This window comes from Symphodus melops, assembly GCF_947650265.1.
Source record: "Symphodus melops genome assembly, chromosome: 6".
In the NCBI taxonomy this organism is placed as follows: domain Eukaryota; kingdom Metazoa; phylum Chordata; class Actinopteri; order Labriformes; family Labridae; genus Symphodus; species Symphodus melops.
The window spans coordinates 5,033,253-5,059,251 of NC_136696.1; the positions used below are offsets into that span (position 1 = coordinate 5,033,253).

The following is a 25,999-nucleotide window of genomic DNA, read 5'->3' on the forward strand; positions in this document are numbered from 1 at the left end:
TTAGCTGAAAAGATTTGTCTGCAGGCACGAGTACAAAATGGAGAAACTACAGAAGCCAATAAGGTTCTCCCCCTTGTGTCTGTGCCACTCTGCTAACTGAGGAAGGAGACTCGAGTTCATGTATACAGATCACATTACCTTCCAAACATCACGCCAGACTATCTCTCTGTCATCTTTTTTATGTTCATGACATGTCATATTTTGAAATATTATGCTTTACCTTCGTGCTGAATGAAGGATCAGAAGATTGATTCGACTAAGTCTGCATGTCAAATGTGACGCTTGCAGTGAAGACCGAAAACAGAGAGACAGCACGGCTGGCTGTGTTTGAAGGTAAATATTTTTGAACTTAAAGAAAGTGATGGTTTAAATTCTGAGCTGTACATGTGTAGTTTGATTTTGAATGCCATCAGCTGTGTTTCTTGCTGTTTTCTCTATGCTAAAATGTAATAACCGACCGTGTGTTTTTCATCCTGGTATTCAGAGTGTTGCAGATCTTTGCAAACATTTCCTCTAAATATCCTGTAAGTACAAACAAGTTCACTGTGTTCATATCTGCCACTTCTACTCAGATCACTAACAAGCTCAGCTGTGTGTCATCTCTGTCTGTTCAGAAAGATGGAAATCTGGAGACAGACATCCTTTTTTTTTTTTGGTGTGTATCATCCGACTAAAATTGTCACAAAGTGAAAAAACAAATCTGGCTGCCTGTCTCATAAGCATGAAAGTGCAAAAAGATTAAATGTGTATTTCCGTCAAGCGAGAGAGTCATTAAAATGGCTTCAAGATGATTCATGTTAAGCTTTAGATATGTTCATTTAGGAGCTTTGTAGTGAGTGGGGTTTATTATGAAGCTATAAAAAAAAGTAGACTTCTCCAAACTCATCTCTGAACGAAAACATCAATGAAGAATGTGTGTGTTTGAGAGCTCTACGAATCACAGCAGATCCAAAGTGGGCCACATGATTCAGACAGGTTTGCTTGTATGCATGCACTAACAATGTGTTGCAGAGGATGCATCATCAGCTCACAAGCTGAGAGGGCTTTAAAGTAAAGCCATAGTAAGTATTATAAAAGACTGGGAATGTATTTATTTGTACCTGTTTATGTTAACATGGCCGTCTCAGGGAGCCTGACTTGGACTGTGAAGACAAAGGTGCTCAATGAGAGAGGAAAAACGGTTTACAGGTTTCATTTAATCATCACGTTTTCTCCTTGTGTGTAGAATTTTATAATGTTTCTGATGCCCTTTGGAGTGACTCGAATTCAAGTAAATTATCGATAAAATAATCAGAACAGACAACAACTGAACATTTGACTCAGACTTTGTTGTAATATGATTGTGTGTGTGCGTGCGTGCGTGCGTGCGTGCGTTTGTGTGTGTGCGTGTGTGTAAGAAGCTGCCTGAAACAAGCAGCGTGGTGTCACTCCTGGAGAGCCCAACCTCCAGAAACCTCCTACACATCACAACGCCACCACACATCATTGGTCAACAGGACTGAAAGCTGATTGGCTGTTACAGCAGAGTGTTGATGGTTTCGCCTCCTACGTTCAAAGCTTGTTAAAGTACAGACCAAAGCAAACAAAGAAATCAATTTGTTTTTTCTTTTAGCAAAAACAGTTTCTTTGAATGTTTGCTCCTTAGCAAAAAATTCAAGAAGCATGAAGACATCGGTCACATGTATGTGTGTGTGTGTTTCTCTTCATCCAGCTCTATTCTATGTTTGCAGCTACAAGCCCCTCTGCCCTCTATCCATTTGTGTGTTTATCTGTCGGTCTTCTTGGCCCATGCCAGGTCATCTGAACGCGGTTTTTGCCCTGTAAGTCGTTGGATCAATTGCTCCATCCGTCTCCAAAAGCCCAGCTGGTCCAGCGGATAGTTACACCAGCCTGTGGATGTGGACAACAAGAAGAGACACATTATTAGGCAGGAAAATGAGGAACGAAAAATGAGGAGAGGAAGAAGAAGAAAAAAAAAGATTGATGGTATTTTTGAGAAATGAGATGAGCCAAAAAATAAACGTGTGTAGAAGTGAAGGACAACATGGCCATATTTCATATTTTTAAATATTGCAGCATGCTACCCTGTGAGGTCAGGGTGAAGTGGCTGCTGTGTGAATACAGGGAATTTCAAAAAGTGACTGCAATGAAGTTCATACAGGGATAAGCCAATGACATTTTGCAGCTGAGATTGAATGTCTGTGTGGCAATATATAAAAATTATCTCATAGAGAAAAGAGACGACCTGACAGTGATGCATAAGTACAAAAAAAATTCTATATTAAGTGTCACTGTGAGGCTGTGTAGGCACAGTGATGCTTCACAGTGATACTGACATCGGCATGTGAACATCTTGATATTTGGCAGATAAAGTTCAAAGTATTTTAAGAAAGTTAACAAGCTACAATTTTCACTTTGCAAAAAACAGAAAGTCAGGCTGAGGCTGATGGTAAAATGCTTTCTTTACTGCGGTTTCTTACAGACTAAAGTCATTTGATAAACACAAATACAGACCTGGGGAAATTACTGGAGAATTAGGACCACTGACACTTTGTTTATCAGTTCAGACAGTTACTCACAAAAATTGAATTCAGACTTTAGAATTCTGAGATAAAGTGGCCCTTATTCTCTTGGGATCACAATATTTTCGTCCCCCAGAAGGTCCCTTAAGGTACTGCCGGTGGCAGTAAAAGCTCATTTATGATAAAAAAAAACAACATTTGTTTGCCCTTTCTTTTTTTCACAATTTACCATTTTTTTAATTTTCTGAATTGCCACAGGCCACGTTCACTTTGTATTTAAAGGCACGGAAGGTAATTTTTAATTAATTTAATTTCAAAAACTAGCATGATTTTGAAAGTAGCATTCTCTCCGTGCTCCGTCTTCACCCACCCCCTCCCCTCTGTGCTCAAAAGCCACACCCCTCACTTGAATACACTAGCGCTATTGGTCCAGAAGCAGATTTCAGCTCATGCTCTGAGAGTGGGCTACAGAACGAGCAGGGGGACAGCGAGACATGATTGGTTCATAAAACTCATACCGAGTGCAGACGTGGAGAGTGCAACGTTTTTACAGGCTTACAACTGCTACAGTTTTCAGAGCGCATGAGTTATTCATGTTTGTCAGGAATTAAAGACGATTTCAAACAAAATCTTCAAAAGTGTATCAAGAGGAAATTACCTAGCCTGCCTTTAATGTTAATCAAAAATGTCTGTTTAAAAGATAGGTGTACCCTGGCCAAGCGTCCAGAACATGATATCCATAGTTAGGCGTGAGGCTGATATGATTGACCATCAGGCACAATGTTTGTCACAAGGCTTAAAACCCGCCTCAGTCAGGCTGAGACAGGCTGCTTCACAACTTATATAAATAGCTTAAACAGCTTATTTCAGAGGAATCCACTGAAGAGTAGAAATAAGTTCAGAAAAACTCCAGGTTTACAAACTTTGTATGGTCAAGCTCAGTGCCAACATGTATCCACAACACTGAGCTTCAGTACCAGTCCTTCAGAGAAACTCTCAAAAAGACCCCAAAGTGTTTACTCATTACATCTAAACCTACAGGTGTAGGATGGATTAGGATTTATAAAATGTGTACTCTTCACTCCTCTGTCAGTTCAGGGCATCCCAGGAAAAATGCCCTCGATTTAACTTCTCCATCAGCCTATAATTGTCTTTTTATGATATAAAGAAACAGAAAGTATAAAGGTGCGTGTCTTGGTCACAGTTCAATGATAAAACCGGAGCACACGTTGGAGCCCCTCCTGCAGGGCTGCTGACTGTGCTGTCTGTCAAACACTCAGTCACACTGGACCTCAGCTATGCAATGATCTGACTTTGACACTGGCATATATAGCTGCTAAGTGTTTCAGACAGATCGGTGTGATGACAATAGCCTTGGACCCCTAATGGGAGTTTTGCTACAGTAGGCACACTGACCTGTGTTTACCCATTTAGAACCAGACTTTCTCCAACTCTTCTTCTCCAAACATCGTCTTCAGTGTCATTTCTTTTAATCTCTTAGCTTCAGCTCAGAATTCTTCACATCCTCTTTTCCTCTCTCTTGTCATCTTTCTGTCCATGCTTTATTGTCATCTGACCCTGATCCTCTGTTCCCCGAGGAAAATCTAACCTCACGTTAGCTCTCGTCATCATTGGGGATGAGAAGGTCTTATCTGCCCCTACCAACCCCAGAAACACATATTCACACATCCTCAGTCTCTCTTTCTTCTCTCTTTGTGGTTCATAAAACTCTTATAGCTCTGCATCGACTGTATGTTTAAGGTAAATACATGAATATATGTATGGCTGTAGGCCAAAGAACATTTACATGTACAAATGCATACATGCATGAAGGTACCATAGTCTCTGTGCTCAGACACTGCTCTGAGGTAAACATACATCTGCTCTGCAGATTACACACACATGCACACATACACACACACACACACGCACACGCACACGCACACACTTTGCTCATCCTAGTCCTGGTATACAACTTTCAGAGTCGAATCACTTTATGAATGGCTCTATGTCTAATGATTCAGCTTTTTTTCCAGTTGCTCTTCATTCAAATGTTTAGCTCCTTCAGCTGTGAAGGCTTTGGCTCAGTGGTAGAGTCATCTCTCAAAGTGAAGGTCCTAGGTTCGATCTCCATCTCCTGCAGCCACATGTTGAAGTGTCTTTTGGCAAGAAAGATAACCCCAAGTTGCTCCCGCTGCTTCGTCGATAGCAAATGAATTTTGCACGAATGGATTTAGTGACGGACACTAAGCCGTGTCTGTCGTCAGCGTGTGGGTGGGCGGCCTTGGGTAGGTGTGACCTGCAGTGCAAAAAGTGCTTGGAGTAGATCGAAGACCTGAAAAGTGCTTTACACGTTCAAGTCCATTTACCAATGAACATAAATGACAGAACATAAAGTGTGTTTCTTCTTGAGATGGGAAAGGAGTCGCAGATCGCACTTGAGCCCAGACCGCCAGCTTGGAGGACTATAGCCTCCATTCATGTGGTGCGATGTAACCACGAGGCTATCAGTGCCTGAGCGTTCGCCCCCGAGACACCTTTTGACATGTCTTCTACGTAGCTCTCTTTCAGGTATTCATGCTGTTTTAATTCCAATTTCAAAGTCCGGCACAGGAATCGTGCAGCCTTCATGAAGAAGCCTCGGTCAGTCATCCAGCTTTCGTTGGACTATGACAATAAGTTAATGATTTTAACAACATGTAATGGTACTGAATGACACCAGCAGATCCAAACACAAACACAAACACAAACAAGACACACAATCCTGCGTACAAACACGCAAATATAGACATTCATATCGGCTGTGTGTACTTAGGCAACCCTTGTCTGATGCTCACACATGATGTGTTTGCATATGATGAATACTATAGCTACAGGGTTTCCTGCATGTGTATGTTTGTGTGTGTGTGTGTGTGTGTGTGTGTGTCCCTCCAGTGACCCTCTCTCTGCTGGAAGACAGTAAAGCAGCCAGAGGTTCTGTTTGGTTTCGCTTTCTTTCTCTCCATCTCTCCTTGTTCTCCTTCTCTTACCACACACTCCTCCGTCTTTTTTTTTTTTAACTCGAAATCCCTGCCTCCTTCCCATCCTCTCCTCGTCCTCCGCTCCCGTCCCCCTCCACCCTCCCGTGTCCTCCATCCCCCCTCTGCCTGTGAAGTCCTATTTGTTAGAACAGACAGCAGGTTAGCATTAAATATACATGGGGATTGTCAGCCGGTGGCGAACACAAAGGCAGCTAGGCGGGCCCCAGTGGAATCCAGGCCCGGCCCAGGCAGGCAGGCTGGGGGAGCGTGGGGGCCGTCGCCATCCCCTGTGGGCCCCCGACCGCCACCAACCCACCTACCACCACAAACACACACACACAGGTTAGAGACCAAGGGGAGGTCAAAAAGACGAGTACACACACACACACACACACACACACACACACACACACAGATGCTCGGGTATGCAGATGTAAGAGTGTGCGCGTGAACAAACACTTTCCCAATGCCAACCCCCTCAACTTACTCACACACATCTGTCGTCCGCAGGGGCGCAGGGTGACGTACAAACTGAATCCCCCTTGTGTATCCTTCTGCTTTCCTCTCCTCTCCCTCCCTCCCTCTCTCCCTCTCACCCAGATGCATGCAGAATACTGAATGTGTCTCTGTTACGGAGGCCTTGTGTCTCTAAAGACACAAATGCACAAAAACAGAACATTGTCTTTTAGTTATTTATAAGAAAGCGACAGACAGACAGACACTGCCACCATTTTGTCCCAATCTACTGAGAATTGTAAGGGAAATGATTCTGGAGTCATCAGCTGCAATTATGGCGATCTAAAATGGCCGCCCACACAACACACAATGATGGTGTCTAGGGGTCACATTACCCTTGTGTGTCTTCACACTTTGATGGTTCCAATATGAGGGCAGGAACATTGTTATAATCCTGCTATGACCGTCCAGGGACAGATTTATTTTGATCTCTAAAGCTTAGCTCTGTCTCTCTGATGCAGCTGATATCATCCAAAATAAAATAATGTTATTGAAGTAGTTTTGATTGTCAAGCTTTTTTAACTTAATGAGCCAGATACTCTTGTGTAACAAGAGTTACAAAAAAGACCGAACTGGCCCCTGTTAGTCTCAACCTCTGACAGGGACACTTTAAAATGTCTTCAATGTCTCACACACACAGGCCTGAATCACACACGTGAACAAGCAGCACCTGTGGACATGCATTCATGGAGAGATGTCAGAGTGTGGCGGCAGCCCCCACTGGAGGCGCCCCCCTGAGCTGGTGAGGGTCCGGTGCCTTGCTCAAGGGCACCTCGGCAGCGCTCGAGAAGTGATCTTGCACCTCCCCAGATATAAAGGAAAATATTCTCATTGTACCATGATGTGCTGCTTCCGCAATGTTTTTTATTTACGTCTTATCTCGGGATTACGTTCAAGCATGTCAGCTCAGATTAGTATGGGAGGGGCGCAGCGGGTGTCCTTAGATGTAACAAAGGTTGCATGTCATGCATGTGTTTTCTAAGCTGCTTCTGGATGCTTTGAATTCACTCGGGATTAAAAGTGTCCATCCATCCATCGTCAAATCTGTTGAATCAATGACCCCTGCTTAGGACACTTCGTAAGTTACGTTTGCTCATATTGTTAAAGAAGGAAACATCTGATTGTATTTGTTGAGTTCACATTCGATCCCTGTTTTTAAACAAACAGAATCCACACACTCACACACTCGACTGACCATGACAAGCATGCATATACATAAATAAATGGAGGCAATCTTAGCTCTCACCTGTAGTGATACAGTAGTATGTCTCATGTGGCGAGACATGGTGGATGCGATGGTGTTTCCGTGGCAACACCAGATGCCAGTCCTGAAGCATCGTGACCCAGCACGGCAGGCCAAAGTAGGAGTGGCTCCACTTGTGAATCTGATTGGTCAATGTCACAAAAACCGCCAGGGCAAAGACGTAGCAGTCCCAGGGATAGGACGCCGCCAAGGCCTCTGAGAGGTGACAGGAAGTAGACGTGTATATACAGAGTGAGAAACAAAGAAGGAGAGAGTAAAGTTAATAGAATTATTGATCAAACTGTTTAATGTAATGAAGAGGGCCAGCATGAAGGCGTCGTACTCCCACAGAGAGGATGCTGGCAGGAGCCTCGGAGAGATGAAGAGACCGAGGGGGAGGAAGAGGAACAGGGGGAAAAGAAGAGAAGACGGAGAGATGAGGAAGAGTGGCAGCAGGGGAAGACAAAGACAGACAAGTGGGAAGATGAGGAGAGAGGGTAAAAATAATCTCAGTGTAACATTAAAAAAAAACAAGGACGACAGAGAGTAATCAAAAACGTTTTTCCAAAAAAATCACAGACTGTTTGCCGATAAAAGAGAGGCCAAGTGGAGTGTGAGTCATCTGACATCCGTGTTTTGGACTTTAGTCACATTGTTCACACTGTTGATCACAGTGCTGACACCACAGGCATCAACAGAGACACTTCAGTCAGGAGTGAAACGCTCCTCACCTGTGTGCCATCGAACAAGACAATCAGTCTCAACAAATTCTGTCTGTTGTTTATTGACCAAGTCAGACTGAGGCTCAAAGGAACTCTGAATCATCATCTGAGTCTCCTTTTAATGTTTAAAGGACTCCAACTATCTGAAACTCCATGAGAGCTGGGCAGCACAGAGACACAGGACACAATGTGTGTTTTTTTTTAATGTGATATTTAGATGAAGGTGGATTTGGATTCTGGGGGAAAAGGGAAACAGGGAGTTTACAGGCTCAGTGAGAATGTCACTTTGGTCCGTTGAACTTTGGGGCCTTTTAGCGTTATAAGAATGGACAGCTGAAGAGAGACATGAAATGTTGGAGTAGAGAGAGAGGAGGTCGACACAAAACAAAAGTCAGAGGTCAGATTTGAACCCACAGCCACTGTTACAAGGACCCTAAACCTCTGTAGACAACAACAATCACTCGGCCATCTTGGCTGCCCCAAGAAAGGGAAGATTTTAAAAAGAATCCTTTACTAAAAACTCATTTGGGTTGCGAGTGAGTGGTGTGAAAAGAACTTGGAGTGTAACATGGAATAAAGCAAATGAGATTTTAAAAAAAACAAGAAGCTATCAAATCTATATTCATGTTTTTAATTCTGTCAAATGTTAACTTAAGGGACCTGGAAGCTCACAACGATTACTGAAAGTCGACTCACAAGGTCCAAACTGTCGGCCCAGATTCGCACACATTCTCAGCCTCAACACTATGTGGGGTTTGACAAAACACCAAACACATTTCTCTACAAAAAGACGCCTGTGCAGTACACCGTCACTGACACACTCCACTACATCCGCAGCCAATCAGAAAACAGAACTCGAACACCATTGTTGGGAGTTTGGTTTTGCTTTTTGTCGTGCACAACATTGGAGAACAAACTGTGGAGAAAAAAATGAGAGGATGAGTAAGAGGAGGAAGAGGAAGAGGGGAAGAAGCAAGAGGAGAAAGACCAGAGACAGGGTGGACAGTGATTTGAATGCTGTGTAATGTTCTGGAGTCAACTCCCACAAGCCCTGAGATCACACACTGAATCTCTGGACACTTTCAAGAAGCATCTAAAAACTCACACGTACAGACAGTCCTTCATGTAATCAAATACCCTTCCTCATGCTTACTTTTTTTTTTTGGTTGTATATGTTTTCCTGTTTTTACTTTTTGCATTTTTGAAGCACCTTGTAACTAATTCTTTAAAAAGTACATAAAGACTTACGTACTTACTTACTTATTAATGTTTTGGGGGTTTTTTCCAGGATGTTCATGTCATTTCAGTTTTGTATTGAGAGTAAAAAAAACATAATTGTACAGATTTTTATTCAACCCCAAATAAAGGAGAAGAGGGTCAGTTTTATTGTGCCATCAATGTGAGCTGACTTTGGAGTCACATCAGTTCAGATATGCAGAGACAGACTTTGAGGTGCAGAGTGTCATTCTTCTACTCTTACCAAGTATTTCTCTCTGAATGACTTACAGCTGTCCTCTCTTTGTCTACCTTCACGCTCTTCCCCTCTCTTTAGTTTTAACAGTGATCTTATGACCCCTGTTCAAGTGCAGACATGACAGCTGGAGACGTCACCTCACAGCTCTCAGTTCTCCCCCTTACCTCGGCCTCTGTCTTTGTCTTTGTCTGGTGACCGGTTGACACCGTGTGGAGCTTGACATGACAGGTTTAGATGTCATCTTACCGCTACATGACCCTCTGCCACCGCCACCCCCCACGCTCTCTCGCTCCGTCTCTTCTCTTTGCACTCTCACCCTCTGTCTCAAACTCTTAGCGGTGACCACTTATTGTGCAGACATGACAGGTGTAGATGTCACTGCGTCTCTCCCTGTCTGTGTCTGGTGAACTCTTGACTCCCTGCAGTGTGTGACATGACAGGTGTGGATGTCACCTATGAGAGAACCTCACAACTGCTCTCTCCCCTCTAATCTTCCCTATCTCACCCCCCCATTAGCTGCTCCTTGCTGCGGACAATCAGCTGACCTTTCCAAGTTTTGCTCCTTCAATTCTTGATGCACACAAACTCCTCGCAGGATTTTGATTTGTGTCAGAGTTTGAGTCTTGTCTTCTTCATCTATCATGTCATCTAATGAGTTTGAAAATACAATCCTACTTCACGCTCAAACGTCCTTTCTTTACACATTATTTTGGGGTATTTTTTTTTAGCTTTTATTTGAATAGGACCACCAGAGAGAGACATGAAACATGGGGAGAGAAAGAAAGATGGCTGATATACTGTATGGTCCACATTGTGTCAGGATTGGGAGGAGAACTTGTACACGAGGCTCCAGCTCTACCACAAATCCAGTTTCTGTTTTTTATATTCCTGACTTCTCAAGGAAGGGAAACAAATCCATAAAGCATGGTATTGCGATATTTTGCCGCTATTATAAAATGCATTGTTAAAAATTCCTGCAATTGATCAGCCATATCAGTGACAGCAGATTCAAGCAAGAATAATAAAATGCCTACACTACTGTCAGTGCTGCTATTATATCTGCTAACTTTAGCTAACACCAGAATTTTTAAAGGTCTGAAAGTAAAAATCAGACAGCTGCAGCTCATCCAGGATGCTTCTTTCACAGTCCTAACCAACATTAAGAAAAAAGAAAAAAGCAACACCTCACCCCCAACAGACTCTCTCTGCAGACTGCCCCCCGCCCCCCCACACCAAGTCAGAGACATCAATACTAAGAGCATGTATTCAGCACATGTCACTTTCAACATTGTATATTTGAACTGCATCACTGTCTATTTATACTGCATTATTGATCCATATTTGTCAATGTGGTTACAATATTTTGTATGTTTGTATATTTTTATATGGCATCTACAGAATTGCTCTAAAAGTATTTCATTGTACAGTGACATCGAAGACATCTTATCGTATCTAAAAAGTCCTGACATCTCAGCGCTGGCTTCCTGTTGGTCATCGGACAGATTTTAAAATGTAATCTTCTTATATAAAGAACTACTGTAAATGGTCTCAAGTAGTACCTATTAGTCTGTTAAGAGGTAATCAGACCCCTCAGGTCCTCTGGAACAGTCATCTGTGGCACCACACGTCTATGATTTAAAGTCCACACTAAACGATTGAAGCATAACGTCCAAACTTACAATGGACAGAAATGTGCCAAGAAACTAACAAAGCATAATGAGATAACAACAGCAGTAACAACCTTGATGTACAGCCAGCGTAAAATAACAAAAACACCAGGTCATTTATCAGCACTCTGCTGTTAGATGGTTTAAGTTATCTCTATGCTCATAGAAAACAAAAGTCCTCATCAAGAACAGCACACCTTAAACAAACCCTGCTCCACCTCATCCACCAAGTCATCCCACCTTTCACATAGATACACCATGATTATAGTATCTTACTGAGGACTTTAAAATCGGTGTAAATTTCAAGTTGTAACTGATGCCTACGTTGAAACTATCTCAGCCTGTGCAACGCTTTGTAAACGTGTAAGTGCAAACTCTGTCGTAAGTGTCATCTTGAGTTTGAGTTTAGGGTATGTTACTCATAGCTGCTGCAGCTCGGTACAGGTTAAAAGAGCAATATGCAACCCTGAAGCTTCAGTGTTTAGCCAGCTCTGTCTGCATCAATCTTGAAACCTTCCTGCTTCCTTTTCATTTTTCAAAAGCATCTCCAACATTGATCCTAGTTTGATGTTTCTAGTCTCGCCCGCTTCCATTGCTGCAACACCTGTTGGTTTAACGTTTGCGTTCAACCATGAGGGGCGTCAAAAAACGTCAATGGGGAGGTGCCCTTAACCCTGTAAGACCCAAATATAGAAAAACCTAAAAAAAAAAATATTTGACCTTTCAGGTGTTGTTTTAGGAGGCATTTGATGCAGAAATTAAAGAGTTTTTTAAAAAAAAATGTTTATGTACGTTTTTAGAGAAATGTTGTAATATTGCAACATTGGGCTTAGTTGGGAGCAGAATTTCTGTTGTCTGAACAATTCAGAACAACTAAGGGTTCATTTGCAGGGTTGCTTCCTTTGCCCCCTAACAGTATAACATTAATAATAATCACACATTAGTCATATTTTTATGAAGTCATTTATTAAAAACAATAAAATATAAAAAATATTAAACAAGATAAAACTCTTTAAAAACGTTTTTCCCCCCTCTTTTTTTCTTTTCTTGACATTGGTCATGAAGACTTTCATTGGTGGTGAAAGTCCCAAAAACAGTCCCTGTCGTCTGTAAAGCAAAGGCGAACATCACACTTTCTGCATTGTGTGTTGGTGTATCCTTTATTGCAGTGTCTGCAGCGTCCTCTCCCTGTCTTCCTTGGGAAATGGGCAACTAGATCGTTGCGTACATCCAATGGGAGGTGTGCACATCTCTTGGATGGCTTCTTCTGAGCATTCAGAGGGCTTCCTGATGTCACTGTCTGTGTTGCTGGGCTCCCTTTGCCTGAAGATGGCCGTCCTCTCTTTGGAGTTTGAAGTGTTGCGTTTACCAGGGTGAGAGAGGATGCTAGCTGTGCCTGAAACTGTCTCCTGTTCATTGTCTCTTTGCTAGACATCTTGAGCGCTTTACAGTCCCGCTTGTAGAGCAGCCAGGCATTGACCACAGCGAGGATGATGGTGTGCCAGAAGATGTACATGTACCAGCGACGGGATTTGATGGGGAACTTATATTTGGCTGTAAATGAGTCCAACAAATCCACACCTCCCATGTACTTGTTGTAGGCACCAACAATGTAAGGCCTCTCAACTTCAACGTAGGTTCTGTTGGCTTTTTCCCAGCGTTGAATCTTCTGCACAGGTTCAGGTCCAGCAAAGGATGACACAAGTGTGACGGCCCTGCTGTCATACCATTTGATAGCACAGATGTTGTGATTCCCCTCCACTCTGACGTCATAGCTTCCTCTCCCCTTTTTCTTCAAGCTCTTCTCGTCTTCAAGGTTACAGTTGGGTAGGCGCACCTGCCTGGCTGTTCCCACGTAATGAATTCCCCGATCAAGGAGCTTCACTAATAATGGAACAATGGAATAAAATATAAATTAATTAACATGTGTATATATATATATGTTTTATATATTGTTGTACATAACCTGAAGGAATAGAATAGGGTGGTGGACTAGGTGTTCAGGGTAGAAATGTTTTCGAGGCAGACAATACTGTCTGCCTGGTAAGTTGCTTTGGACAAAAGCGTCTGCTAAATACCCTGAATGTAAATGTGAATGTAAATGGGTTAATGGCTCCAATTATCATACTAAAAGGAAAACATGCATACCCCCACTTACATCCACACCCCACATTCAGGAACATTCCTTTCCCCAGAACTGAATTGTCTGTTGATATCCTCTTTGTGGACGAAGTCATGGAATTTTAGGTCAGGCTGATCAAATTAACTACATTTTTTAGAAATAAAACTTTTAAATCAGTCAAACTTGACCATAACACAACAGAAGGGTAGAATGTATAATATCCATGTATAAAGAAAATACTCTCTTTCAGGCAGTGGTGTAGTGGAGGGAATACAACCTGTTTGAGCCCACTGCAACAAGCCAGCTATTTTGACTACCACATTCACCCAGTGTTGTATAATTGCAACAATTATATAACAAGCTCTAAATGAAATTTGATGCATCTATTCCACAATAACTACATATGTACATGCTCTAGACATTGTAATAACAACCAAAAAAAATATAAAAGACATATTACTTACTTGAATCTGATGAATCCAGTCCAATGAAACAAATAGTTGTTGTTCGAAGGAAACCTTGAGAGGTTGTGTGAGTTCATGGCCAGAAGGTGTGACTTGTAAACAAATGTAAGATCCAATAGCATTGTGAGACTGAACAATAGGACCCAATGACTATGTAAATGTGGTAAAAAATAAGATAAAATATAACAGATTGTTTTTTAGGATGGTTAAAGGTGACGTTGTAATTTTACAACAAGGGGTGTTACAGGGTTAAACCTGGTCCCAAGAAATCCAGATCTAAACTTAGAGGGCGGACATATTGGCTGCTGCATTGTTGAAAGAACAGCCAGCACTTCAACACAGCATGTTTTCATCTTCTGGACTAATTGTTCCCAGGATCAGAATCATTTTGTTCATTAATTTGCTCTTTATTTACCTTTTAAGTGAACTGTATTTTAATATTGTTTTAATTCTAACGTCTTTTTTTTCCTTATTAATGTTTTATTTAATTCTTTTAATTCAATCACTATTTATGCATATTTCTTTCAAATGTCATAACTTACATAAAGCTCTGAGAAAATGTAACAGATTCTTTATTTGAGCTCTTAAAACACTGCTTTTAAAAAAGACAAGAGAGAAAGAGGTGTTATTATGCAGAGACTAGACGAGCAGGTGTGTGGATAAGGATTAAAGGAAAAGCATTGCAAAGTGCTTGAAGTCTTTCATAAATAAACACAGAGAAAAGTAAGAGAGTCCAGTTGAATTAAAAGAGAATAACACAGACAGAGGGGTAATAAACTGGTCTATTCATGACAGCAGATACGACACATGGTCAGTGCTTTTGAGAGTGTAACCCCATAAAACTGGCAGCTAAGCTAGACCTCAACCTTGCTTACTGATGTCGACACCCCCCGCCTCACCCGCCCCCTCCTTTTTACCCGTCAGTGACCTTCCAGCTAAAGTTGAAGTGCAGACATGACAGGTGGAGATGTCACCGCCTTAATAACAGGTTGCTCTGTTTCTCCCGCTGATCTCCCTCCTCCCGTCCCTCCCTTCCTGCCCTGCACTTGTTAGGTCAGCGCACATGATTACCAGCAACACTGCCCCGTGCCCTCCCATCATCAGTGGACACTCTTCAGCCAGAGTCGACGCTACCTTTGGCAACTTGGATCACTGAGTCACTGCAGCAGTTTGTAAGACTCCAAGTCCTCACATTCTCATTTCATCTAATCTGACGTTGTTATTAGCATGTTGACTATGGTGCTGGGTTGAAAGCCAGTGAGGAATACATTTGTCGAGCTGTACTTGTGATTCCCGCCCATTTCTCAGGGCATTGGTGTCGATGAGGAAAATTCTACAGAGAAGGCTCAAACCTCTGCAGGTGTTGCACCCCATAGTCTCTCACTCGCAGGTGAGAACAATGTGAGGGAGGAGAGTTTTCACACAGAATACAAAATACCAGAGCTTCAGGATCCTCATTTACAAAGTCACAAGAACAGATTGCACCCCTCTCTCTTCTCTCTGGTACTTTGCTGCCATGTGTGAGATTCCTGTGTTTTCTTTCCAGAACATGAATATGCTACACTGGTGTACATGGAGGTGCTTCCTTAGGAAGCCAGCTGAGGAAATTAAATTTAGTGAGTGTGCTCACCTGGTGTGTATGTGAGGAACTTGTAGGCCATGTAAGACAGTGGTAGGATGGGGATCATACAGTTGTCGCCGTTGGTTTCAATGAAATCGTGGCGAGTGATGGCTGTGGGGTCGATGTGGTGCTCCCTGAAAGGACGGATGAATGCCTGCAGAGAAGAAAAAAAGAGAGATAACATTGATGACTGTAAATATTCACTAAATAGATCTATAACGTCTGCCCCCTCTAAACCAGTAGCTTTGTGTGGGCGATTTATAATGAAAGGAGGGACCCTCTATAATTAACAACAAAAATCATTTTGAGGGATAGAAATTTAAAAGCTGGGGCGGCTGCGGCTCAGTCGGTCGTCTCTTAACTGGAAAGTTCGATCCCCAGCTCCTGCATCCACATGTCGATATGTCCTTGGGGAAAACCTCAAGTTGCTCCTGCTGCTTCTTCTGTGGTGTATGAATGCGTACGAATGGGATTAGTTACTTCTAATGGACACTTTACATAGCAGCCTCTAACATCAGGGTGTGAATGTGTAGTGTGTGTGTAGACTGGACAATCCTATACGAGCTCACGTTGATTTACCTTTTCATTAAGATGGCCCTCTGATTGTAAGCTTATAGAAATGGACAGCACAGAATTGTTTATCACGTTCGGTAACTTCCTTATTCATTAAAAGGCTGCGGCACAATAGACAGAGCCTCATCAACTCTTCAAATGTGAGCAGTGAAAACAATTTTATTGCAATTAAGAAATGCTTCACATTAGATACATATTGAATGTTTTTTTGAGGAAATAAAATATTCTACTGAAAATCAGACAGTCAAAGACACAGAAGTGAAGGCGGAAACAGATAACCACACATTCTCCTCAGCGTCTGGACATTCGTTCCCTCAGTCAAACAGAAACACATCTAGTTTTTCACTGATTGGATCTATAACAAGTAGAGCTAAAACTGCAGTAAATACTGTATGAGAATACATTCACTTTCAATCAGAACACAAAACAGATGCTGGAAAGCATTGTTTACAGTTCTTACACAAACGCAGATCAAATGCTTTCACACACACACGCACACACACACATCACGACTCAGCGGTGCCGAGAATCATGCACAACCCCAAAGCTCATATCCAGCATCCTAATAAACCACAGAACAGCAGTGGGCTCGCGCAAACACACTCATAAGCATAAATGACCCATGGACGCCCTGCAAAAACTAAAAACTATGAGCTTCAAACACACACACACACACACACACACACACACACACACACACACACACACACACACACACACTCGCCCACAAACCCCACCTGCACTGTGCAGAGGCAGACACCTGTCTGTGAGAGCACGGGGGTCTCAAATGAAAGACTGAATATGAATCTCAAAAGCACAAAAGAGGACAAAAAGAAACACGCACACACATGCGCATAAAAGGATAAAGGTAATTTATTGCCCTGTGTGGAAAAAGCAGAAAAGTAAGGTTTGCATCTCTCTCTCTATCATGTGCATCTATGCATCTGTGTCTGTGTAGGGTTTCTTTGGAAGCACCAGCATGAAAACTCATTATTGTAGTGTTAGCAGTTAAATGGCACGCGCCTGACAGTGAACATTGTTGCTAGGTGCCACAGCAAACAGAGAAATTATCTGTCGATATCTGCACAATTATGTACCCATCTCTGTTATCGTCTGCCTCTTCCCCATCTCTCCCCTCACATCCCCCCCCTCTTCTCGCAGCAGCCCTCAGCCAGATGAAAGCCCGGCTAAGCTGCGGAGGTCGTGCCGAGCGGGGCAGCATCAGCGCTCCCAGTTAACGGTGGGCCACCGGTGGCTGCATGTCCTCTAATCCCACACTGTTAAACGGCCCACCTTGCACGAAGTCCATTAATCACCAGCCCACATCGCCCATCACCCCGGCAACCAGCGCTGTCCCACAGGCTGGAAAGACACACCCCTTCCACCCCCTTATTTTTTTGTCCTTCCGACCTTTTTCTGTATTTTCATCTCCTTTTTTTTGGTTGCTCTGGCTCTCTCTTTTTCTTTTTTATCCATCATTTCTTTTTTTTTCTTTAAGTAGAAACTGACTGAAGCCATTCAATTACCCCAACTTCTCCCTCTGAGCAGCCTCACAAGGGAGTATTCATGTTTGTTAAAAATGTAGTTAATGTAGGAAAAAGACGAGGGGAAAAAATGACAAGCAGTGCTGCTGATAAAATATTAGAAAGACAAACAATTGTCAAAAAACACCTGTAAACTGAAAGCACATCTGGCAAATTTCATTGTGAATGGAGCATCATTGGGAACTAATGAGCGTGACTCTGTCCTCAAAGTGGTGTCATTAGGGGACTGCTAAATCCTTGTTGAGTCAATTAAAGCTCAACGACATGATGACGACAAAAAAGCAGCACGGCCCAAAGCTCCACGAAGGAATACTTTCCAACACTTCTGGGAAAATGTAGTGCACTCTAAGATAGTGCAGCAGTGAAAACACTTTTATGGACACAAATCAAAGCCAATAATAGATGTGTCATTTCAAACACAGAACATTACAGTGGGTAATATGTCAGAATTGTACTGAAAAAATGTCAAAAATCTTAATACAATGACGAGATAAAAACTGTGTGCTCAGTAAAACAGATTGACATTAAACCTACAACAAAGAGCAGCGTGCAAAGAAAAAATAATCCGTCCCTCAGTTTGAGAGACATGATTTCAGTTAGAGCTCAGACGATACGATTATTAATTCACTAACACATTTAAAGAAACGATATACAGCAAGGATTCAACCATTTTAGGCCAAACGGTCCAATTTTTCTGCTTTACACACGACAGGATTATGAGCTGGGGTCTGAAAGTTCAAACGGGAGTTGAACCCCCTGGGGAGTCGCGAGATGCCTTCCCTAACCAAATAAAAAAAAGTGACAAGATTTAAAATTGTGTATTTGACCCATTATGATGAAAATACATATAAAAAAAGAAGACACATTTTAAATACAACAACAGTCTTTCTATAAGATTTACGCTGAAATATAAGTGATCTCAATATAAGTGTGCAAATCACTACAAGAATGTAGGTGTGTGTTGCTCCCCAAGAATATAAATACAAACATAAAATACAGACATCACCTCTGTGTCTGTTTTTGAGACATGAGTTCTGCGTCTCAGGTCACTTTCACATTTAACTTGTGTGGACTCGATTCAGAAGTGAAGTTGGAACAGTGGTCCAGAATGCTTTTTTAACTACAGCGAACCAAACTCTGGCACGCTTGGAAGCAAACCAAGAGCACAGTTTTCATTAGTTATGGCTTTAGTCTGCCCGAGGGTTTGTTTGAGCGTTCACCCCAAAACAAACAAACTATCTGACAACGCGCACCAGACTCCATTCAAAGGGACCAAACCCTAGACCATAGACCCACAGACTGTAAAAATAAATGCACACTTACAATTAATTAGAAGGGTTCCAGTCTCAAACAGTGTTATTTTGGGGGTTCTGAGCTGAAATGTTTGGGATCCCCTGTCAAAGATTATTCAATCAAAAGAAATATATTTATCATGTAATAAATCAAAAATGACCTTACAGCCCAGATATTAGTTTACCTTTCTATCCTCTGTGCCAATGATCAGGACAGAAAATGTGTTTTTCTGTATTACAGCTGTAACAGCTCTGTGGGCCTTCACTGCAGGAGACATTATTCATGGTCGTGTGACAGCAGACTCTCAGGACTCTTAGGCATCCTTTTATTATATATCACTCTGGAGAGCGTACAGTTCATGTGCAGACAATGACTTGGCGTCCGCGTTGACGCTTCAACATGGTGTCTAGAATTCAGCGTGAGGAACCTCTTTAAAAAGTGTTTTTTAACAAACAACGACAGCGAGCACGGAACACAAGACACAAAAAGTCCAGCCATGACAAAAAACGACGTAAAACAAGAAAACAACAGAACAAATAAACACCAAAATGACACTTCCTTCAAACGTTCCCTCCATAACTGCAACTGCTATTAGCCTTAGGTGTTCTCCATCGTGCCCGTCTTTGATATTCAAACTAACTAACTGTGAGCACAGTCCTGCTTTATTCTCTGCCTCAAAACTCACACAGCCCCAAAAACCCTACTGAGGTGTGTGCCATGGATTGTTGTGTTTTTCGTCTCCACACATACACACCCGAATGTTCCAGGCGCTCATTGTCATCGCTCTGTTCTCTGCAAAGGTTCGTCTTCATTCTTCTTTTCCAGTTTAAGTCTTTATTAGAGGTCTCCTACAGTGTTTGACACACCATGCAAATCCGTGGCTGCCGCCGTGCCTTTGGTGCCTTTAACTACTGTGAACCCCATAAACGTCGCATCATAAATAAACATCACAGCACAAAGAGGCTTTACGGAACACAAAAAGTAACAAAGTGCAAAAAAATAAAGCGTTGTTCAGAGTGCTGACGGTATAATGTGTGAAGAACACAATGAAACAGCTAAATGCTTCTCTTTGACAAAGTAGATTAAGTTCACACACACAGAGCTGAGAGCTGAATATTGTATGATATGTAATGTAAAAATCTTCTTTCACACCAAATCCATCATCACACTAAACAGACATCAGTGTGGTACTAAGACATGTCACTTTATTACAGTAAAGGGACATCTAAACAACAGTCTCCTGTGTAAAAGCATCAAACCATGACGGACTATTTTAGTTAAACCTTTGACTCGTGTGAAGAAGAAGCCGTGTAAAGACCTGCGAAGCTGAACCAATAGTGTTTACAGCATCACTCTCTATTTTAAAACATGTGTAGCTGAGATTATCTCACCATAAAGTTACCTTTCAGTTTGATATCCCCTTCAAAATGTTTCCTCATTTTTAAAAGTCCAGGAACAGTTTGTAGTGAGAGTTTCATGGTTCATTCATGGTTATAAGTGAAATCAAATCAGAACTCAAAATAAAGAAAATGAATGGCACATTCATGGTCAAAGGAAAAGAAGTTTACGAATAGTGTTTTACTAAAAGAGCTTCAGGTCTACACATGTAGAAGTGTACTCGCTTGTCCATGATAAGTACAAATCTGTGGTCTGTTTTTATCTATCTGTCCATATTTGACCCTTTTGTTATCATCTTTTCAGTGTCAGATTACAGACAGAACCACTCTGAGTAACAGCAGCTCTTCATCAATCTTTTTTAAGCCTTCACCTTAGAAACAAGAGGCTTTTTTTCTGATTAGGGTTAAAAACATGAAACAAATAAAGTGTGGTCAACTCTGGTTCTGTCTCAAAGGCTTTTGGTTGGACTCATTCTATGATCATTCTCACAAAGCTAACTTCAAGGACAAATGAAGTTTCATCCTTCTCTATCAGCGCTTAGTTCGAGCTACTTCTTCTGAAGCTTCTTCTTAGAGTTTCTTCTGAATCCGATCAAACTGAAACGTGGAATAAACACACTTGTGTTTATGCATTTTATAATGACGATGAAATATTATGATAACCCAATAAAAATTATTTGGTCATCTGGTCTGAGATTATTAACATCACACATTAATGTTTGGCTTGTTTTGTTATCTTTTTATGTAAATATTTCCAGGCTTCATCAGGATCAAACAGCATGTTTTTAAGGTTTTAAGTAAAGCCTGACGACAGCCGATAATATCAGCCGATATTAGTTTATTCAGTGACTATCAGAATCAGACAGTTTGATCAGAGATATGCACCAATGTCACAAGATTTATTCACCAGCCAAAAAGCTTTTCATTGGAGTTTCATTGTATGTACACTAGCTGTTCCCTTTCACCAGTAGAAGATTAATACAAGCATCATCACCCTCCAAAGTGTCAAGCAGTGATGCATGTACATGTGCAGATACTTTCCAGTTTATTGGATGTGTAAATGTACATCTATACATTTACTGAGTCAAAGTGGATCTAAGAAAGATATGTGCTGATATATCGGTATCAGGTGTTTCTCTCTCTCTAAAATCCATATCGTTATCCCATATGGGTCGGGCCCTCGTTCTAAGGATATCAGATACCCATGAACTCTTTTCGCTAATACACAACCAGGCTCACAATATGATCTTAGTTAGTTTAGTTTGCCTTTCTGCTGTTCTTTAGGTTCATGTTTTTTATGGAAAGATTTGAATTGATGAATTTGACTAAAAAAGGAAGTTTGAATCCTGCCTTGATCACACGTGACTGAAGCATGAATGCAAACTCTCGTCTTAATAAGGCTTCTTCAGGTGTGAACGTCATAGGTGCTTCAAGATTCCTATTCATTAATTATCAATGAATATTTCACGATAATAACACATGATGACTTGAGACTTAAGAACACACACACACACACACACACACACACACACACAGTGCTCACATCTCATCCATCAAAGCATTCACATAAACCAATCAGCAAGCTGCACCTGATCACACTGATTTTAATTGGCTGATATGAGGATGACCTTTACTTTAATTGGCAGAGGGAAACAGGATAAATCAGAGTGTACATTAATGAGTGGAACTCGTTTTAATGTCTAAATCAAATGTGTGTGCATCCATCTTTACGTACATTGGTCCACGCGGAGGCCACACGAGTGTGTGTGAGTGTGTGTGTGTGTGTGTGTGTGTGTGTGTGTGTGTGCGTGTGTTTTCTGTGTATCGGGGACCTTGGACATTACTGTGTAGAGGGAAATCCCTCTGTGAGACTGTGACATTTAGTTTCCAGGTCACAATGCAGACCTGAGGCTCAGGGGACTAAGGTGCTGCCACCATGCTGCCATGGTAACAAGGCCTCAGGAGAGGGGACATTGAGCTGGAGGGGGTGCTGGTATGAAACAGTGTCACAGACATGGTTAATCTATTGTCACACATTTGTTTCAAGGCCTTCAGCAACAATGAATTCAATTGTTACAGTGCTTTTGTAAATAATCAAAGAGGCTCAACAAAGACTGACAACAAAACAACTAAGAAATAATACAAAAAAAGGAGGATGACAACTGAGTTTGTGAGTGGTTGTAGGCGATGAAGAGGGTGGAGATCGAGGGGGAGTCTGATGTTTTTTTGGAGTGAGTTACAAAGGTTCAGGAACAGCAACGGAGAAGATCCTGTCACAGGAGGGGGGGGGGGGGGGGGGGGGGGGTTGCGTCAGCAGACCTGAGAGCGGGGTGGGGGAGCCAGATTATGGAGGATTTTCAAGGTGTTGATGAGTAGTTTGAAGTGGATCGCTGAGGGATGGGGAGCCAGTGGGGGTTACAAAGGACGGGGATGATGTGGTCACGGGTGGAGGAGAGTGTGAGAAGACGAGCAGCGGAGTTGTGGACTGATGTTTTTTTAGTGTTTTGGATGATGGACTGCAGATGAGACTGCTGCAGTGGTCTCGCCTGGAGGTGACGAATGCGTGGGTGAGGGTCTCAGCATATTATAGGTCTGAATGACTGAACCTTGTATTTTTATGAACATAAAGCTGTATCAGCATAAGGGAATTGAATGTAACTGACACTGTCTTTGGTGAAATAGTCACACTGAAGACCCAGGAAAATCACATTTCAAGTTTTTCAAGACATTCAAAAACAGCTACGGAACAAAAGAGATACACGGTTTAATGTCTCCTTCTTTGCTGTCAAATGAAGGCAAAACAGGCAGAAACAAACTCCACAATGTGAATGTTCGACTAACACACCAGCCGTTCTGCATCATTTCAGGCCTTTTCTTCCTGTCCTCGTTCAGGTGAGGCTGACCAGTGATTTCAGGGGATCACGAGGAATACAGGGCTTTACTTTGTTTGAAGCCTGATTTATTGTGAAGTACTTTATGTTCTCTAATGCAGTGTGACTATATGCAATGTACAGTACGCATGTATGTGTGCATGCTCACCTTGCCAATAACAGGGATGTCCACAGAGCCCCAGGTATCCGCCCCCCAGTGTACCATCCCTGATGCAAAGTCTGCCGTCACGATCCCGAGGACTGGCACACAAACAGAGAGGCAGACAAACAGACACAGGAAAAAGGAAGGACATGTTGTCATCAGATGTGCGCGCAAAACACACCAGCGCTCATGTGGGACGTGGAATGGGCGATTTGGAAGAGCAACGCTTATCGAAATGTGTAAATAAGACATTAAAGGAAGTTTCAAAGTGATACCTACACAGACAGAAGCTTGATCACTGTTTTTTGGAATATAGCTAGGATCTGCTCACCGATGCCGAGGACGATCTTGTAGATGTGAACGGTGGAGAAGTGCAGGAGGAGGAAGGAGAAGTTGATGATGAAGAGAAAGAGGCACAGAATGACGCACACCCACTCCTGGAGCCGCTTACCTGAAGAATAAGGAAGAGAGAAACAACAATAGAAATCATATCTCCAAGCATCATCACAGAACAAACGATCTGCTTGAGTAGTGGGCATCGTTTATTATTCACCATATGAAGCTGAAGACGAGGGTGGGAGCGATAAGAAGATGAGAGCTGTGATGCTTTGTATTAATGAGCTGAGTGAAGTCCATGCGACCACAGAGAGAACAACTCGCTCCTTACAAAAGGTCAAAGGACCATCCACTACAATGACTGTGTGTGTGTGTGCTTCCAGCTTGTTAATATGTAATCATTCAGATGAAGACAAGTGTACTCCAGGCTGCAGGGTCGTGACCTCTCATATGTGAAACACCAGAGCTGACGCAGCATCAGACCCCGCATGGACACACATATAGGCCTTTTCAGGTGGGAGGCGGAGCTCTGCGGGGACATGGCCGAACCTATAGGTCAGCAGTATTAGAGGAAAACGGACTTACTTCAAGTAGTCACACTCGAAACTGGCAGATCAGCAACATTATGAAAGAGATGAGAGGGTCAAACTAAAACTCGTTCCCCACACAGCCAAAAAGATTAGAAAATATGAATTATTGAAAAGGCACGTTTGGATCTGCAGGGTTGTCTGAAACTTTCCAGATGTCCCACGTCTTTCACAAGCTTCGACGTCTTTGTTGTTGGCCCTTTTATTTGCGTCTCGTCTTTGTTCGGTCTGGTCTGACCTTTCTGCCCAAGCAGCAGATCTAACCCACTTACAGAAATAAACTATAAAAAGCACAAATATAAACTGTTTTAAGCTACTCTCTTTTGTTCTTTGTGTCTCCCGTCACCCTTTGTCTGATCCTCCTCTCTTTGCCAGTCTAATGTGCTCTTAAAACTTTAATGTCTTCAGATCCTAATATATCACACAGCATTAGCAGCCTATAAGATATTCATGACAGTTTTTTTTAATAAAGCACACAGCCGTGTGAGTGTGTGCGCCTATAGACCTGTGTGACAATGAATATGCTATCAGCCTCTCATAAGGTATGGACTGAAGTTGTCACAGGAGATTTAAGATATGTGATTATGGATATTTTACGAATCATCAAAAGTGACCCTTCACCTTCTAAAAATAGACGCTATCAAAGTTGTGAGGAGACAGATGGCTAATTCAGGAGGAGAGAGAAGTGTGGCTTTAAATGAGTTTGACTTTGAAACTCAAGGATGTTATGAAAATGTCTGATGTCTTTTTTTCTAGACAGTGGTTGGATGAAGGAAATGATTAATTTCAAAAGTGTTATCATGAAGACTTTTTAAAAGGTTTGTTGTATTTGCTTGACAGGGAAGTGGACAGTGTAAGGAGAGAGAGAGAGAGAGAGAGAGAGAGAGAGAGAGAGAGAGAGAGAGAGAGAGGAACAACATTGACAGGGAAAGGATTCACAGGTCGGATTCGAACCCAGGTCGCCCGTTCTGAGCGTGCACACCAAATATCTGTTGATGAAACAGTGTGATAAAAGTTTCCTCACAAACATGTTATTGAGGTTATAATGGAAACAATTACATGTATATTGATTTTGACAGGTATCACGTGTTTCTGTGCGGGTCCTGCTGTAATGGGGTTGGGCTTTGTAATCTATTGTCTTTATGGGTGATAGGATGTACAACAATACAGACTCTATAAGAACAGCTACACTGCACCACAAGTGAGAAACGCTGAACATATTTAAAATCAGTTCTTTCTACGCTTTAGTGACAAACTGTTCACAAAGCCTCCGATCCTACAGACAAAGACAAGTCCTAGCAGCTCTCTGAAAATGAAAATAGGATCAATAAGACAAGTAAAAAAAAAAAAAACTTTGATAACTGTATCATGAACTCAAAGGTTTATTTGTTCACTTCTCCTCCTGAAAAGGAGACTTTGTGATCTTTATTGACAGCTAATGTCATCTCAAAGTACAAGGACTGTTTGTGTGTGACTGGAGAGCTGGATGCCTGCAGTAAAACATCATCTAAAGGAAAAGGCCAGAAGGCAGCAGTGATGGAAAAAGACTGCATGAGCTGTGCAAGAAGCAGCACTTTACCTCAACCTGTCATTAAAAGACATTTCAGAACGACGGCTGGAACAGGATGACTCCGTGGAGACGGGAATGAAATCCGCACGTTTCATGTTTCCTTCTCACTCGTTTGCTGCCCTTTGTGCCAGAACATGTGGTCCTGCTGTACACGTCCTACTCCTTATGACCTTCTGCTTGACAACATCTACAAACAAATCTACGTCTCTGTGCTCAACCTGTGGACAAACCATAGGAAATGCTAGCTGCACCTCAGCACTGCGCCTGTATGTGAACAGTCAGCTCGGGTCTAAAG

The 25,999-nt window shown here is 42.1% G+C and overlaps 1 protein-coding gene across 1 annotated transcript in view; it reads right to left on the bottom strand.

Annotated features, from left to right (window-relative positions):
* Positions 1-1,762: 1,762 nt before the first annotated feature.
* LOC306825308 (plasmanylethanolamine desaturase 1) overlaps positions 1,763-25,999 on the bottom strand; it is a 40,424-nt gene continuing 16,187 nt past the window's right edge. The window contains exons 2-6 of the mRNA XM_079345975.1: positions 23,543-23,662; positions 23,218-23,309; positions 15,381-15,525; positions 7,305-7,517; positions 1,763-1,890 (exon numbers count right to left, since the gene is read on the bottom strand). Of these exons, the coding sequence (XP_079202101.1) occupies positions 1,766-1,890; positions 7,305-7,517; positions 15,381-15,525; positions 23,218-23,309; positions 23,543-23,662 (695 nt within the window). The 3' untranslated portion in view covers positions 1,763-1,765. The remainder of the gene's footprint in view (positions 1,891-7,304; positions 7,518-15,380; positions 15,526-23,217; positions 23,310-23,542; positions 23,663-25,999) is intronic.